Source organism: Maylandia zebra, linkage group LG15 (assembly GCF_041146795.1).
Source record: "Maylandia zebra isolate NMK-2024a linkage group LG15, Mzebra_GT3a, whole genome shotgun sequence".
NCBI classification, from domain to species: Eukaryota; Metazoa; Chordata; class Actinopteri; order Cichliformes; family Cichlidae; genus Maylandia; species Maylandia zebra.
Window position 1 is genome coordinate 37087075 of NC_135181.1, and position 18243 is coordinate 37105317.

At 39.6% G+C, this 18243-nt stretch overlaps 1 protein-coding gene across 3 annotated transcripts in view; it reads left to right on the forward strand.

Annotated features, from left to right (window-relative positions):
• Positions 1-18243, forward strand: part of LOC101465580 (adhesion G protein-coupled receptor D2) — an 87530-nt gene that overhangs the window by 16112 nt on the left and 53175 nt on the right. For all 3 annotated transcript variants that reach the window (XM_004561998.3, XM_076874384.1, XM_076874382.1), the window contains one exon: positions 534-654. In XM_004561998.3, the coding sequence (XP_004562055.3) occupies positions 534-654 (121 nt within the window). The remainder of the gene's footprint in view (positions 1-533; positions 655-18243) is intronic.

Consider the following 18243-nt stretch of genomic DNA (forward strand, 5'->3'; position numbering starts at 1 on the left):
TCCTGCAAGCTTCTCTGTAATCCTAGCAGATGAAATCATGATTGTGGGCGTGTTTGAACCTACCTTAGTCCACTGGGGCTCACAGTAGGTGCTTTATGAAGGTTTTCAAAACAGGCCTTGAACTATTTGCCTGGGTGGCAGCCATCTCGGAAACTCAAACACATTCCTCCGCTGAATAAACTAGGGCCCGTCGCATGCCATGTCACACACACGAGAACACACAGACAGCTGTTGCGGTTTGGCGGTCACCTAAGCGGAACGCTAATTCCACTCTAAACAGAATTAAGGTGGATTTAAGGTGGGAAGTTTTCACCCCGTGAGCCTTCCAGCTGTATAGGCTTGTATATGGAACAACTGGCTCACCGGAGCTTCTCAGTTTTGACAAAAAAAATAAAAAGTTGGGAAAGTTGGAAATTGAATAGATGATCAGAAGGAGAACCTGAAGGAAATAATTAAATACATTTTACGTGGTTTGCTCAGCTCAATCAGCTACTTTAGAGTGGTGTGATTGGTTGTTGTGTTTGTGGGTACAGGGCTGCAGTGAAAGCAGTGTTGGTGTTGCTGCCCATCCTTGGACTGACGTGGCTGTGCGGTGTTTTGGTTCCTCTATCCATTGTAATGGCCTACGTCTTCATCCTCCTAAACTCCCTACAGGTACACACACACACACTCAGCTCACAGATGTTGTGTTCAGTGTGTGAAAGTCTCGAAACCTAAACAATATTCGGGAAAATAATATCAGTCGTGACTGCAATACGTTTACGCATGCAAAAGCTCGCCTGGCGATCTGTATTGATTATAGCGTATAGAAATAATACGCTTGTTATTTACACTATAATTACAATGAGACGTCTTTTGAAATAAACAAATCCAAGCATGCATAATTCTTTCAGTTGTAATATCTCCAATGAGAGAAGTACCTTCATATCGCACGTATTTTTGAAAATCTTGTCATAAAGAAAAAAAATGGAATAAGGCTGTGGCGAAAACTTTTGAACAACTTGAAAAAAAGTTCAGACTTTTAACAGCTTTTTTTCATCAGTGAGAAACAGAAAGGTTTTCCATTATACATTGTAATTCTGCCCTTCTCGCATGGTGAGGGTACACAGACTGTCAAGGTTTTTATTTGTCAGTGACAAGGCTGAGGCAGAAAGGGGAAAAAAAGAGCTCCGGTCTGGCTTGTGTTAAGGAGGTGCTTCATTTTAACAAGGAAAGTGGGTTTGTATTGTTTGTTTGATTATTTGTGTTTTATGTATTCAGAGGTCAGCATTACTCTTGTTTTTTTGTGCCTTATCAACGTTGGTTTTTAGGCTTTTAGTGCTGAAAGTTAGCAGTTTGACTGCCACAAACTTTGAACAAAGATATATATATATATATATATATATTTTTTTTTTATTGGCACTGTTTAAAATAATACAACAAAATTCATGAGGTGTGTCTGTGGCCATTACGGCTCCATTTTAAAATGGTCACAATATGAAACAAACAAAAAAAAGAGTTATCTGAAGCCTTACTTTCCTCAGCAGTGATTGCGGGGAAGCCTCGGATATGAAATCATGTAATTCTCTCACTGCAGCGGGCGGCCCCGGGTCAGCCAGCCTCGGCAGCGTCTCCAGATCTGCTGCTGCGATTTGTAGTTGTCTTTTAATCAGCTGTATCTTTAATTGAGTTGTATATTTAAAGGGAAAATCAATAGAGGTTTCAGCTGCGGTCTGATCATTACGTCCGGCTCCTTGGTTACCATAAATAGTTTCTGTTTCTCCCTCATATCTCATTATATTTTTTTCTGTGTCGACAGTAATTAATGAAGAAGGTTTTCTTTCTGGGCTCTTATTATACAAATGCACTGCTTTGCATGCTAATGCATAACATGGATTTCTATTCTTTTCCATGCAGCGGCGTGTCTGCCGCTGTCCAGCCTCTGTTATTCTCTTGGATCTCTGGTTTTCTTTCCAGCAATGTATTGTGGGTATATTGCAAAATGGCAAAGTTTGGGATCAAAATGTAAAATAAGCAGCCTCAGAGACGGCTCGCCTCAGGCTCTAGGTTTAAATAAAGAAATGAAATATTTGCAGTTACACTTTTGACATCACAGATTATATTTTCTTTGTCTTACTACATACTTTCAAAGGTAATGGACAGACCATGCATAGTTCCTTTGTGTGTTTGTGTGTGTGTGTCTTGGTGCTGTTGGGATTTTTGGGCAGCAATAAGAGGCCTGTGGTAATACCCAGCTGCTCTGTGATAAAAGAGCTACACAGTGGCTCTTTCAGGAACCCTACCAGGCTGCACTCTGCTCTTTTGACCCCGCTGTTCTCACTGTGACAATTAAAGATGGAGAATTTTTACTTCACCTATGAAACGAGCTACCAGACAACATGCTAAAAACAAATGAAATAATTAAAAAGGTTTAAGAGGGTTGTTGGTGTAAATGTGCTCCAACATGCTCATGTTTGTGCTTTAATTTTCTTTACTGACAAAAGTCAGATAACCTGGGGAGGAAGGGGAGTCAGCATGGTATTTTTACTTTTCCTATTCGCCAAAAAGTAACTCTAAGTTGTTCTATCAGTGTCTGCTTGTGGGTGTTGGTCAAACTTTTGTCCATACTGAAATATCTTGACAGCTGCCGAATAAACTCTCATGACTCTTTGTACAGAAATTCATTGTCTGCAGAAGACTTTTGATTTTGGCCCCACGTTGTTCAGCCCAGTTTGGATATTTTTCTCTTGCACAACCGTGAAAAATCTGGTACCATGATTCGTTCTCCAGTGACTGAATTGATGAACTGATCCTGTAATCAGGATAGTTATCATTAATAATTCCTCCTCAGCCATCTCTGCTTGCAGGTGCCACTATAAACCGTTTAACTGTTATCCCTACACTTTTGAGTGACTTCTGTTCTAGGTTAGGTTCTGTGTGAGCATCTGTTTTAAACAAATTCAACAGATGAGGTCCATATATGTTTGACTAAACAATTTTAACTTGCAGAAAACACTGAAAGATTCATATGATTCTTTTTTGGTCAGCTGCAGTTTATAGAATGTAAAAAAATAATGACAGAAATAAAAAAAATAAAAAAAAATTCCAAAGGCTAAAATGATACTAATTTTCTTTGCAAATTTTTATGATTTGAAGGTTTAGGCTTAAAGATTTCCTTGTGTTTAATTGAGCCTGTCTTTATTTTAATTTTGTTTAATGACCCTCTTAATATGTTAATTAAACCTTGTGTTACAGTGTATCACTACGGTCGTGTAGATGCTATTGCCTTCTATAGTGTCATGGATCCCTTTGGTGTGGGAGAGTCCAGCAAAATATGGTCCCTCTGTAATGATGCTCGTAAAAATGATGAAATGTGTAAAACCCTAACAACGATGCATGCACAACCTGAGCTAGTGAGTGGGCGATAGGAATAAGCTTTAAAAAAAAGAAAAAAGAAAAGCAAATAAATAAATAAGAACGTTCAGGTTTTTTAGGAAATCGTTTTTTATTTGCAGCTGTTGTATTTTCAATGGGCCAGCCAAAGCAACATAAAGCTTAAGCGGCAAGCCTTTACTGTTAAATCAATAAAACAGATAATGTTGACAAGCCTTTTTCATTGCTCTCCCTCGTGCCCTCCTCGCTCGTCTTCTTCCTGCTCCCTTCTTCCTGAAGTATGTCTACCCTTACTGTTATTTCTCAGTGCAAACCAGCTGCAGCGGGCCATTACGAGCAAACATACTGAAGACCGGGCACACAGATGCACTGTACGTCTGCTTCTCTGTGCAGCGAGGGCTCTGAATCTCATCCCTCGCTGCTGCTTCGTTTTGGGTGAAAGTATCCGACATGTGCGTGTCATCTGTGCAGAAGTTATTTGAGTTGTTTAATAATTCTGTTTGGCAAAACAAGAAGGCAGAAATGTTGATATTTTTCTTGATTGGTCCGATGGCTCGTGTGTAGTGCTTTCTTGTAAAGCTATAGAGAAATATTTTTATTTTAGGGAGTATCGGTCAATGCGGCACTATTGTAAACACTTCTAATGCTCAGTAGATGTAAAAACCCACAGCAACAGCTGCAAGTCACATTTCATGTCAAACCAAACACATCAGAAATGAAAAACTAATATATGGCATTTTAGTTTTTAAAGAGAACCATGTGGAGTTTGGAGCAGATATGATGTCCCCCCGACTCAGTTCTAACTTCCTGCTCTGAGCCGGTAGTTTTTATGAACATCTTCACCATAAATGCAGACATGCCTCATCTGCCTCCTTATCAAGCTAGAGATAAATAGCAGCGAATAGCGTGTGCGCGTGTCAGCGAGAGCGAAAAGGGGAACAGGGGCTCTTTGGGGAGGCCATAAATTGCTCCATCCTCCGTCATCCAATCTCTTGGCAATGTCATTCAAAATCCCCTCACTATCCATTACCTGGGTATAATAGGCTCCTGGCCATGCAGTGTCCATCTTATTATTAGCCCATAACTTTAAACTATCAATAACTTTGAGGTGCCGAGAGAGACATTGGGCGGGCGGGGGGATGAAAAGAGGCAAGGGAGAAAACAAAGTAGAGAGGAAGGAAGTTACGGAGTTGGAAAGAAAATGTTAGGGTAACGATTGTTCTCAGTAAGTCGTGGAGAGCGCAACGAGTCCCTGTGGTTTGTTTTCAGTTTTTTGGATTTTTTTTCAAGAATGCATCCTTTTATTTCTGTTATGGCCATTCGCTTCCTGCGGAGGGCAGCCCTGTGCCTTGTCGTTACATTGCAAATATATAGAGAAATCATTGAGATAATTTATCTGAGCTGTTTCATTCATATCACATTAAGTTCTTTTATATCATAGGAATTGATGACAACAACATTTTCTTTTTTTTTTTAATGACATGAACACGGCGGCGAGTCTACAGGTGTTCTGTCCCTGTGGGATAAAGATGACTTTAGAAGAGATATTTGTACACACCAAGGAAGAATGAGGCAGTTGTATGCTGGTTTGGTTTTGCCAAAAAGTTGGTCCGTGTAACTGTCCCCTCCCCCCGCCTCCACTTCTTCCCTTTGCTTATGATAACATTGCATTGCACTCCAGTTACTTCACTTTAGATGCTCACAAAGTAAATAAAACACTCCTGATAATCCAAAGGAAGACTGAGGTGTAATTTTAAAGCAGCTAAAGGTTTCAAAAAAAATATTGTTTGCATTGTAATGAACTCCTCTACTCAGTCCACTTGCATCAACACACATTTACACGCGCTTGGCTGGTGGACGTCAGTATGCATCCGTGATACAGATATGATCAATAGAGTCTCGCACCGCTTATTGATTTTTGCCATATGGGAGATTTGCTGTATAAGTGAGCCCTGCTTTTACAGCATCTGAAGCGATTGTTCGAGAAGAGGTGATTTCTCCTCTTTGCTCAGTAGGTCAGAGACTACAAAACATCAGAGATTACTTCTGTAAAAAAATTGAGATTAAATTTGATGTTAACAGATTTAGTGTAACTGGATGTTACTGCATTGACTGGACTTTATAATATGCTAATATCTGACCTCTGCTCACGCTGACTGACCAAGTGGAAGTGAAAAACCACAGCAAATGTTTTTAAAGATTAAACACTCGTAACTTAACGAGCTCTCAGCTAAACAGAAAAGTACTTAATGTTGCCCCAAAATACAAACCGACAGCTTTAACACAGAATCACCGATCTGTATCCAGTTTTGCCTGCCAACGCTTTATCCCTTTCAGGTAAAAATGTCTCAAACAAATTTAAAAGACCTCACATTCAGTTTTAATTCCACTTCCTGTCTGAATGTGAGATGAGAAAAATGCACAGTGTATTTTTTTATGCTTTCATTTAAATTTGCCCAGTTTACAAGTACCAGCTCAGTTAGATATTTGCTGATAGATCAAGCAATGCGCTGCCTGTGCAAAAGTGTAATTTTGCTAATGGTCCTCAGCTTTGCCATGCAAACATCAAGTCAAAAAAAAATCAAGAATTTAAAAAAAGATTTTCATGTTCTTAAATGCAATGCTCTGGCTTGTAAATATTTCAGAGCTCAAATTAATTTTCCGTTTCTCATGTTGCTTGTTTTTTGTGCAAACAAAGCAAATATTGTTATTTATTATATACCTTTTACCTCAATTCAAAATAATCTCACAACAAAAATTTAAAAGAAGAAGGAAAGTGTATGCAAAGAACTGGCACATAGTGGTACATGTGTGATCCTGCATTTCGATTTCTTGTGTAAAGTCTGGCTTTTTTTTTTTTTTTTTTTTTTGCTGAACATAACGGCCCGTTAAGCATTGTGAATATCTGTGTGCATGTGTATCTGGATAATGTGTGTGATCGCTTGTCACCGCTACCATCAACGCCCTACAAACCGAGGAGTTAGAAGTTATTTTAACTTCTCATTTGGCAGAAGAAACCAAAACAGCAGGACCTGGATCCAGTTTCACAGTCAGGCATCTCCAGCCCATTCATCTGGACCTGCACAACTGGCCCATTCACAGCCACAGCATTCCTCTCCTGTACTCCTTATATTTTCCTACTGTACCATTTATAACTGCAGCTTGCCACGTTTTTTTTTTTATTTTTAGGAATGCTACTTTTAAATGTATATATACACTAAGATTTTTGTAGAAGTTATGCTCGTGGAATTTCCGTTCAATGTAATCAAACAAAGATTCAATGAAACACGTGCAAAATATCAGTCAGCAAACGTTGAAGTGGTCCAAACTGTGTTGTAACACAGTTTTACTGCCTATAAACTCACTCTGCAAACTAACGCAGTGACACAGTCGAGAGTGTCGATGTGCACACATGGCAGAGCTCTCACTGGCCAGATTACAGAGGGAAATGTTTTTCATTTTGGACTGTTTGAGAAAACAGGAACCATATTCCCCTCAATTCCCCTGACATCCTTATTCATTGTCTGCCGTAGCGCTGATCACACGCAATTTAAAGCAGCAGCCATCTCTCCCAGTACAGTGGAATTTACTGGTTGCACAGAGATAGCAAGTGATTGTGAATATTTCATCATTTCTTGTATTAGTTAATATGCTTTCACTAATTATTTTCTAATTATTGAATTGAATTTTAATTCCTTAGCTACTGAAATAAACTAAAATACTGCAAATGCAACTTTGTAACATAAATATTTTGCGTACAAATTATTATCATACAGCAGTGGGTGATGAAATGTTTAAATTAATGTAGTCATAGGTAAAATCATGGAGATTTATTTATAAATCCATATTTTAATGAGTCTGTTGGATAATTATGAACAAACAAATAAATACACTTCTTTCATTGTTTGCATTCCCACTGCCTGGGAAAATAACTTTCCCTTTGAAAAAGAGTCCACTGTTTGCGTTGCGTTCTCAATTACCAGACGCGGCATTAAAACAATATTCAAACGGGATACCAAGGTCAGCACCGATTCCCACCATGCCCGTCTGAGATGGCATTTATAATGAGGATGTAGCTCAGCTTTTTTTTTTAAAAGTAGTATATTTATAGTGTGTTTTGTCTCAACTTGTACTTTTATTTTTTTCCCCTGTTGCCTCTTTTCATCTTTTTTTGTTATATTTTTAATGTTTATTTTAGTTTAAATAAACAACATTAAAATTAGAGCTGTGCTGCAATATTTCATACAAGCGCTTGTTCACCTGTTTGAAGGGAGGATTTCTTACAGATGGAGAGGCTTATTTCACAACCTTAGCATCAAGGTTTGTGTACAGAAAATACTTTACTAAAATGTTCACCTAAGTACCCTTGAAATTAACTGAAGGGTAGACAAAAAAATCAGCCTTCATTCTCATAGAATGTAAATATTAAGTCTAGGGAGTAAAGACACAGACCAGCAGAACCAAAGAACCAGCTGCAGTGGTTCAGATGGGGAAGGTCTGATTGTTAGGGCGGGGAGTTCTCTTGGAGAGATCAGTTTTAAAAACTAGCCTGGGAAAATAAAGCGGCGAGAATAATAGGCTTCCTGTCAAAAGAGGCCAAAGAATTTCTGTCATTGCTCTTGCCGCCACCCCAAAGACCTCTCCTTGTGTTAAACCTGCTGGCATTTATTTGCCTTAGAATTACCTGCCAGCTCAATTTAGTAATAGACTGTGTCATAAGAAAGCAAACCATCCCCTTTGCCCCCTGCCCAATGATAACTATATGTGTGTGTGTGTGTGTGTGTGTGTGTGTGTGTGTGTGTGTGTGTGAGAGAGAGAGAGAGAGAGAGAGAGAAAGAGAGAGGGAAGGCGTAAAAGAGAAAAAAAGAGTGCAATTATGCTCAATGGCCTTAATGCATGTTATAGTTTGTATTTGATTCCATGCTTTGATGCTATTAGTAATATTTATTTCTCTGTTTCTGTGTGTATATGCATGTTATCCCATCAGCTGACTCTAGACTTCATGACCTCACTCATCCATCACCCCTGCCGCCTTCCCCCTCAGCTAAGCCACACAGCTGACAGTGTCAGGAACAATTCCGACACCCGAAATTACCCATGTCGAAACAATGACCGTTCTATTTATAAGTTCACCGTCGTGCCTTTTGTATCGGCTAACACCACTTCGCACGCATGCACAAAAATACAGACAAACTCACGCGGCTGTATCGGTAACAGCTCAGGGTGACTAGGTTGGGGATAGTCCTGTTTTTTCTTACTCTGCCTCGTTGTCGCAGATCTGTAGATTTTCCCGGCTTTGATGTATACTTTGTGGGTAATTAGTGGGAACTGGGTCAGTGCAGGGCAAGAAAGCAAAACCCTGTTGTTCTTTTAGTGGGTGGGTGGTAAGGAGCTGCCGAGGCGGGGGCATGAAGGGTGGACAAAAGTGTCGGAAGGTTAAAAGGCTGTCAAACGTCAGATCCAGTTTGCATGTGATAATTAAAAAAAAAAAATCCTCATTTTTAAAAATGTATTTAAAATAGATAAAAAAATATTTGATAACTTTTGAAGCTGTCAAACGGATAGATAAAATATATGTTAATTATAGGTGAATTTATATTGATTACACCTTAGCGATTACACTGAGTGACAAACCAATGGGTCACACACTTGCCACACAACGTGCTCATCTGGAGCGACTTTGTGTTAAATTATAAGGCAGATAAAATGAAATGATTTGATCTAGGTTACCCAAAGCTGCGCTGTGCTTTTTGCTTGAAAAGTAGCATGTGAATTCTCTCCTCATTTTGGCTAATGTATGTGTGCTGCCACTATTTCTGTTAAGTAGCTGTAATCAAGAATGTGAAGTACAAATTACAAATTAAACCTACAGAATATTCTGTCAAAATTTTTAATATCTGGCAACTCAGTTTCACTGAGTAATACAGTAAATTATAATTTCACAATTTAAACATGACAAGTTCCCATTCTAACTGTACACAAAGGCAGGTCATTAAGAGACCGTTTAGCAGAGATGATTTATGAGCACTATGTGGATGTGTCTGGGAAGAATTGCAGCTACCTGAGTATTTTACTACTAGTACAGTGTAGCATTGTGTAAAAGCAAACAAAACAGTGCGATAGGAGCTGGAGAACAACAGCTCTGGCAGCAGGACACTGATTGGGATGTTGATGTCCCCACTGGCCTCTTGCCCTTCCTGCCGTGGCCCATAGCCAGTCCTCCACAGATACTCCGGGTCATTTCCTATGCATGTCAACGCACATAGATATACACTCTTCCCGTCGAGTGTTTACAGCCACATGCTGATTCATATTAATCTGCTTCTCGTCGGGACGGCGTGTAGGGAGGGTCCTGGAGGGTTTATGCAGGACTGGGGGGCTGCTGAAGGTGGGTAAGGCATTCACACACACAACCTGAAAGCCCTGTCTGACAGATTGCACCAGGCCTGGACTTCTTTTTACACTGAGCAGATGTGCTCTCCCACTTGTTTTCCTTAGTAATTATCCCTCATTAAGTGAAAGCATGTGCCAATCAAACAGCTTAGAGAGCAAGAGCAGAGCCTGGGACAGAGTGCAGAGAGAGAGAGAGAGGGAGAGGCGAGGAGGTCTATACCAGGATCTTTAGTTTTTTGTTTTTTTTTAAGCATACTGTCATTTCAGAGTCATTACTAGATTAAAAGCTACCCTTGCCTGCGCTGAAGCAGTTAGAGAGTTGGCATTATTGCGTCTCAGTTGACTTTTTAGCAGTTACAAATCTAACAAGTTTAATACTTGCCATTGTTCACATTAACTTTCAAACTGAAATATTGCTGTCATTCTCTGCATTGTCATCAAGGCTTCATTGGAATGGAAGCATGCATGACGCATCTTCTTTGTAAATTTTCTCCCTTTGGATGCTTGTTACATTGAAACGAACAAACAGAGCCCAGTTTTGCAAACGCAGCATCATTGCTTCAGCTTGTGAGAACTTGTGAGAACTTGTGAGAACGTGAGTTGAAAGCCACGTCCCCCAGTGGCGCGGTCTCTAAAATAAGCTCCTCTGGAGTTGCAAAGGTCAAGGGTTTGAATCCCCAGAGTGCAGCAATTCATGCATGGGTTATGTTTTCAAGTGCTCACTGAGGTTAACAAATACTGATAGTTTAAAAGCTGTATCTGTATTTTTATGCTTTGCTTCGCTTGAAACACTGTTTTTACTATTAGTAATCAGTAACTTAGATTACTGTTACCTGATAAATGGTGGCTGCTTGGTTAATAGCCAAACATAACAAATGATTAAACAAGTCAGGGATGCAGACACTTTCTTTGATGCTCATGTTGGCAAGGTAGGATTATGTTTATCGATATGTCAGCAGGGCTTGATAAAGTAATATTGGTATGTTCACAGGGGAAACACCAAGTGCAGGACATTGGGATCATGTACAGGATCGACTGCAGAGAAGTAAATAAAATTACAAGAGGTGATAACAAAGGAAATCAAGAAGGAGTCCAAGTAGATAACCAAAAAATAAGGAAGCAAAAGTAATGAGGGCACAGGGGAAGGCACACAGCAAGATAAACAACTGGGAAGCACCAGTAATCTGCCAGATACGTGCATTAAGCAGCGCAGGGTACCTGCTTGCAAAAATGCAAATGGACAGCAGCCGACACCACTGGTGTAGTTGTTCTTAATGCGTTATTTTCTAGTCTGCTTGTAGTTGGCTTATAGATCCTTGCTTGTAATGTCCATGTGGAAAAATGTCAGTCAAAACAAGTTGGAGGGCATGCTGATCCCAGCAGTCACACTTTGATGGCAAAATGTATTCAACTCAGACCAACGCAAAAGAGCAAAGAAGAGTAACAATGGTGTAATGATGATGTCAAAAAGACAAACCAAACCAAAAATTGAATAAAAAAGAAAAAAATCAACACCCAAGACATAAAAGGAAGGTGACATGTTCCTAACAAAACAGGAAATAACACAGAATAAGAAAAAGAAAGAAATAAAAGAACTCGTTAACCCAATTAACATCACGACAAACAGAATGCACTGGTGAGGTACTCTTGGAGCCCCCTGGTGGCCATACAACGCCTATTGCAGCTTTAAGTCTGTTACAGCTTTACTCACACTTTACATGAATGCAATTTGTGGGACAAGCAAACTTTGAATTTATTTCTGAAAATCTGTGTTACTCATTTAGATTCTCTTACAAACTGAGTGGGCAGAATGTATTTTTTTATTGTTTATTTTTAACTTGTGCGTCCAGCCATGGGCAAAAACGATTAGCCTCACAACGAAGGGGGGCTGGGAGAAAAGATACAAGTCTCTTCCCAAAAATAAAAGACAGAAAAGAGCAAGAAAAAAAAAAAAACGAAGATATATGAAGTCTTCATGTCGATGAGCTATCATTCATTTTCACTTTGAAGTCCTGTGAACCGTAGTGAAGTGTGATTGCATGTGACAGTCGCCGAGTCTCCCGGTTTATCATGATGGATGCACCCTGCCACCGCGGTGGTGTTGTACCGCATGTGTATGCGCGTGCACAAACACAGACAGGCGGATGAATACAGAAAGACACAGAAGTGGGATTATGTTGGGTAGGTGTACGCAGAAACAGAACTACAAACCCAGCGGTTACACTCATGCACTCACATACACATTATTTTAGACACTCTTTCTTATTGTCCTTTTCTCTCTATTTTTTATTTTTTATTTTTGGGGTGTTACTAACTCTTAGTGGTTTAATAATTAATTTCTATGAGCTATTGATTTATGTATGTATTAATTTAGGCAAATAAAAAAAAAACACTATAAAACCAATATTTTGCATCCTAAAAAATGAAATTATTTCCACTTTTATCAGATGTGTGACAGATTGACAGCAGATTGATGGAAATGCAGTAGGTATGTGAAGCTCCTGCTGCTTTGTAAGGACACTACATTATAAGTTAGATGTATTACTTTTATTTTATTGCTCTGTTTCTTTATTTACAAAACATGACAGTAAGAGTCTCGGGGATAGAAAACGACTTATTAGTTAAAAATAATTTATAGGTTTTTAGAGCACATTATTTTTTCATATGCTGCTAATGTGTCTTTAGTCACTTACGTCCTTTACAAATACAAGGTCACAGATTCGGCATAATAATAGATAATAAAACAAGCAAGACACCAATCGGCAATTCACATGTCTAAACGAGAGAAAGAAGGTCCGTCTTTCTGTCTCGCTCTCTCTGATTTCTCTCGACAGACATCACTCACCTACACTTCTCAATCTTAACACGTGCCATTAACCTCGGCTAGGCTCACCTTAGTTGAGAAACAGCATAGCAAACGCATCCTATAATGGTACCCGGAGCAACGTTTTTCCTATTTTGCACCCAAAAGCAACTTGTTCAGACTTTGCATATTGCATCCATTTGTCATTGTTAGTCAAGGGCACTGCAACACGGTCTTGTCAGTGGTGCAATTTGCACAAAGTATTCTGCTCAAATGTTACTGTGCATGCGTAAGAGTTGTTTGTTTGCAGGTTCCAATGTACCTTTCAGGTGCTTTAAAACTGTTTTCATGCCCGCGAATGTATGCATATGAATAAGTCGAACGCGCACCGGCACAAGAACAATAGACCAAGGGCAAATGTGTCATAGTTCTCTAGGCAAAGCGTACACTCTTTATAGAAAAATAAATAATACAAACAAACAAAAACATAATGGTACGTATTTTGGCCCATTAGGGTTGGCACACTTTTTTGGAAAAATGGTAAGCTGAGGCTCAGGTGGTGTTCAACTTCCAGACACTTGACTTTGATTCTGAGCTTGCTTGTACTTACATAAGAGTGCAATTACTGTTTGGAAGCCACTAAGAGTGCCTGTGCTTGTGGTGGTATATTGGAAGTGTGTGTGTGTGTGTGTGTGTGTGTGATGCCTTTCCAGCTCCTCAATGCCACACGAAAATAAGTGGCTGGCAGTACATGATTATGTTGTCTGTTAATGTGAACTCCTTCTGACTTGAAAAATTAAAAAGACATCATATTAAAGACGTCACCTATTTGTCCTTCCCCCAAATATTCTACAATAAAACAGTATATATCATAAATTATATAATTTATCTATGCTATGATTGCAAATCTCTGCAAAATATCTGGTACCTTCTATATTCTGAAGGCAGTTTAAATGGAAGAAGCTTACACAGTTTGGTGGTAATTCTAATGGTATTTTAATACCAGGTCCAACATATTACTGTGTCTAATTCTGTATAAGTATACGGTTCAAGAGTATATACACTAATATGGTATTATGTCTGTTACTGCAACCGACTGTGCAGATTTATATTTGTGAGTGGCCTTTTCTCTAAATTTACCCAGGATCCAGCTGCTGTTTTTAGGAGAACTTGTTCCCATCTGACCCCCCCCCCTTGTCAGCGGAAAACTGTGAAATTAAAAAAACGATTGACAGCAGGCTCACATACAATTTGACAAGAGGGCGCCCCAAAAAGGCCTGTTGAATACCTAAGTATTTTTAATTAAACAGCTTTCTGCACTGGCGGCCGGCTTTCCCTCGGCAGTTCAAAGACTCCCGCTTTGACCCATGTGTTAAAAGTTTGTATCAGTTTTCCGTGGCTGTGTTTTTCTTGGCGCCCAAGACACGCAACTCGAAATTGTCTTGTTTAAAAGCTAGTTTGTTTACAGTTCACTCTCGTTCTCGTGCTCTCTGTACCGCTCCTCCATTACATTCCCACATGTGTTCCATGTGATCAGGTTCAGGGTGTAGTTGCCAACTCCCGCTGATCTCGTGGCAGGCTTGGTTTCCGCAAATGCTTCGAAATTTGGTTTATATTAAAGAAAAATTGTCGGAAAAGCAAAAGGAGAGATCTGCCATGTGACAATTACTGTCTTAATTTGCTGTCATCCTGGTTTATTTAAACGCTAAAAAAACAACTCAAATGGGGCGGTCATCTGTTTTTCTGGAACTTCATCAATAACGTTCGTCCATCTGATGTAAAATCAATATGACACACACTGACACAATGCCAGAGCAATGGCAAATGTGCCGTCATTTGTCATCGAGTGGTAATAAAGATATGTCACAATTGATTTTTGCCCATTTTCTCCCCCTTTCTCTTTATCTCTCGCTCTCCCCATCTCTTCCTTGCCCTTTTTCCCAGTAGCGGTGATGGAAAAAATAAATGAACGTTATTAGGATTAAGTGTGGCCAGACTTGCCAAACTCAATTAATACTTGAGCAAAAGCGCTTTAATAATATGAAGGCCTGTGTTTTCACTAGGACGCCTTACCAGACGTTCTTAAAAGAAAAGACAAGGGATTCATAGATGGATGGATGGATTGTTGGGTGGGTCTCTTGTCTAGGAAGAAAGATTTTGTTTTGGCCTCTGCTCCATTTTTTCTTGATTTGTTCTCTTTAAATATATTTAAACTGTAGTTGCCACTCTGTAGAAAAGTGATGAAAGAAAAAAGAGAGTATAGAAACTAAAAATAAACGTACAAATCGCTCCTTGTTGCTGTCCTTGTAGACATCTGCTGCTGCTGATGTTTTCCTTTGTAAATTTTGTTCCTCCACAGTTTCATGTGGCTCTGTGGTGTAAGCGTGTGCGCTCCACTCTGTGTCCGTTGTGTGTATGTTTGTGTGTCAGTTTTGCCATCGCGGTTTGTTGCCGCTGGGTTGTGTGTACCCAAGTTGCACTGGTGGTAGCGAGCAACATCTGTTTCGGGCTTGTTGTTCCTCTTGGCTGCTTTTCAATTGGATTTCCTCAAGCAGGGCCAAAAGCTGTCACCTCTGCCAGGCTCTGTTAGCGATCACCGCCGGCCCCTATATTAAGTAGGTGGTTCAGGGCTAAGCTAATAACTCTCCCTCCTCTCCTGAGCCATCGCACACCAGCACTGGTGTTGCTGCTGGCTTCACTGTGTGCCTGTTTGTGTGCGAACACTGACAGTTTTCCTCTGCAGCTACACACCCCGTGGAGGCAGGCTGGCTTGGGGGGTCCCCTCCTCAACGTGACAGCCCGACTGACTGGATGTGTGTATGGGGAAAGAAACAGGGAGTCCTAAGGGCTCTTTTTTAATAGAATAACTTTTCCACTTTCTCTAATAATGTGCAGTGAGAAAGAAACAGGAAGAAAACTTTGGCACATACCCAAATCAAAATTTAGGTTATTCCAGTTGTCAGGACTGGATGTATTTGGTTGCATTTTGCACCTAACAATCTTTTTCAATTGTACAAATTCTCTATAAATGGTTGATGTCATGCTTTTGTGCACAACAGAGGCCAACTTTAAGATGATTGAGAGTGTGATGATTTATTTTCACAGCCATCTTTACAGTAGGGTGGACTGAGTTTGCACCATAATGAATACGGTGCTCACTTGCTGCAAAGGCGAGCAATTTCAGCTTGAAAGATGTGATGCCACCCAAATCTTAAAAACCTGTTTGGTTTGACTTTTATTTTTCCACTTCAAGCATCTTCTCTAATTCATATCTTGAGCAGTTCTGGGTGCTACAAAGCATTTATTGGGCGGTGTTTACCTCAAACTGACAGAGTGGCAGGCTGCCCGTCTACCTGCCCTGTCTGCCTGCCTTCACTTCTTCTTGCCAGTATCTCTTTCCAGCTGGAGCAGTTGAGTGGAGCTGGATTCAAACCGAGGGCCTGCAAAGTATCAACTCCTTGTTTCACAGCTTTGACAGACACTTTGATTTGACATGCCATGAACAGTTAAAGTGAAAGTTATGTATACATGTTAATTAAACTGTTTATGTGTGGAGGGGTCAGAGACATTAGCAAGTCCCAGCGCAGAAGTGTGAATTTCTTTTCTTTTTCCCCCCATCACGGTGTTTTAACCTCTTCTGTCTCTCATTTCTTTAATGATTACCAGGTGTGAGGGCAGAATTTTTCCTCCCCTTTTTTTGCCAAGTGGAGATGCGGATAGCTCTATTTGTGAAAAGTGTCTCTGTGTGTTTGAATTTAGGCGAGGATATTTGACGTCGGGCCCAGCTTGTTCAAAAGGCTCTCGTTTCTGGCAGAGAGTGACTCTGGAATTCACTGAGGGGATGTGGAGGTGGTGGTCTTCAGTTGTTGTTGTTTCTAATACTGGGATCGAAACTTTGAACTAGAAGTTTTTTTCTTTATGCATCTCTATTGCAAAAATAGAGATACAGAAATATTCACAAAGGAGAATCAAATGTTTAAAGTAAAAAAAAACCCTGTTACTTGTCTTATAAATTAACATATTAAATTTTGTATACAGTAGTGTGCATAAGACTAAGCTTCTCATTTTTTATAATTTGCTAGGAAAATGGGAAATACTGTACAGTTTGCAAGGCAGATACTCATAGGCAAGCTTTCTTTCCTGTCAAAATGTCACGTTTGGCATTTTCTATAGATGCGACACAAGAAATGTATTTTTGTGACATGTTGAGAGTAGCAAAATCCCTAAAGATACAATTTTAAATTGGTTCTTTCCTAAATTGTCTTTATGTCTAGACAGAACATTGGTTCATCTTTTGAGTTAGGTGCCCTTTTTATGCTTTATTGATTCACAGGTCAGTGTTAAGTGGCTTAACTAAAAAGAAAAACTACAGCTGGAAGTTATCAGGTACAATGACTGGATTGAAAATAAGTGAAAAAGCAGCCAATGTCCAAAGAAAAACTGCTATAGAAATCATAGAAACTATTGCTCAAGACCACGGTTATAAAAATATTTTTAAAAAGGGGTTGGCTGAAAATTTACACATCTATTGTATATAGATCTGTTTTACTGCAAGTCATTTGTACCACTAAGTAAAAATAATAAGGAGGATGACAAAATTGCAGCCATACTGGTTCTTTTTTCAATATAACAAGCAGACAGAACAGCAGAGTTCCCTGTCATTATATCTCATGTTAACGTTTAAGCTCCTTCTCATACTACAGGGAGCGTTGGGCTGACTGAGACAATACATTCCAGCGAGAAAGAAAAAGCTGCCCTGCCACCCCCTCTCCCCTTGCCAAGACACTGCCCTTCCACCTTAATCATAGTTTTCATATCTGTACATTGAAAATTTGTTTCCCAAGGACGGTGCCATAAAACTACTGCTTTTTGAGATTTTTACCTGCCAGCTCTCTGCTTCCTTTCTCTACACACGTGGGGAGGTTGATGGAAGTGGGAAATAGGGGCGCTGATAGTAAGTGAGGGGAGAAATGTAGAGGGATTATTCTCTGGGAATTCTTTGAGAGGTTGAAGGGTTCAACATTGCATATGCCATAAACAAATAGTATAATTATTATTATTATTTTTTTTTATATGAGAAAGTGGCTTTTTTAAAACACCCTTCCCTGCAGTAGGCTTACTGTCAAAATGAGGACAGCGTATGTGCTTGGGAAACTTGGAGCTGTTGTAGGGAATTTAAAAGTGGTCAGTGTTTGTATTCAGGTTGGAGATTTGTGTCACTGCTGAACATATGCAGGGATGAATTCTCAGTGTTAAAGACTGAAAATACCTGAAAATGTGAAAATTGTGTTTAATTGATCATGTTGATCAATTAAACACAATCAAGTTAAAACAATAGGAGAAGTTGTGTGCACAAGTTGTATCAGCCTTTAGTGGTCAGCCAGTGTGTAAGTTATGTTTTAAATAATTGTCTTGTGTTATCTTGCTGAACTATTGTCGTACCGCACTGTACACTGTCCATCAGCAACCTTGTATTCTGTAGAAAATATTATTGAGCTAAACGATCAGTTGCTACCAGCTCATTCATTTTGTCTTGTCATAAAATCAAATGACTGTGAAACGTGAAAAAACCCAGAGTCAGATCTGTTCTCTGGCACCTGAATCTGTTATCTGAAATTCGAACTGCTTTATTATCTAATAACGCAGGAGTTGCCCGTCTTAATTCATGCAGATAG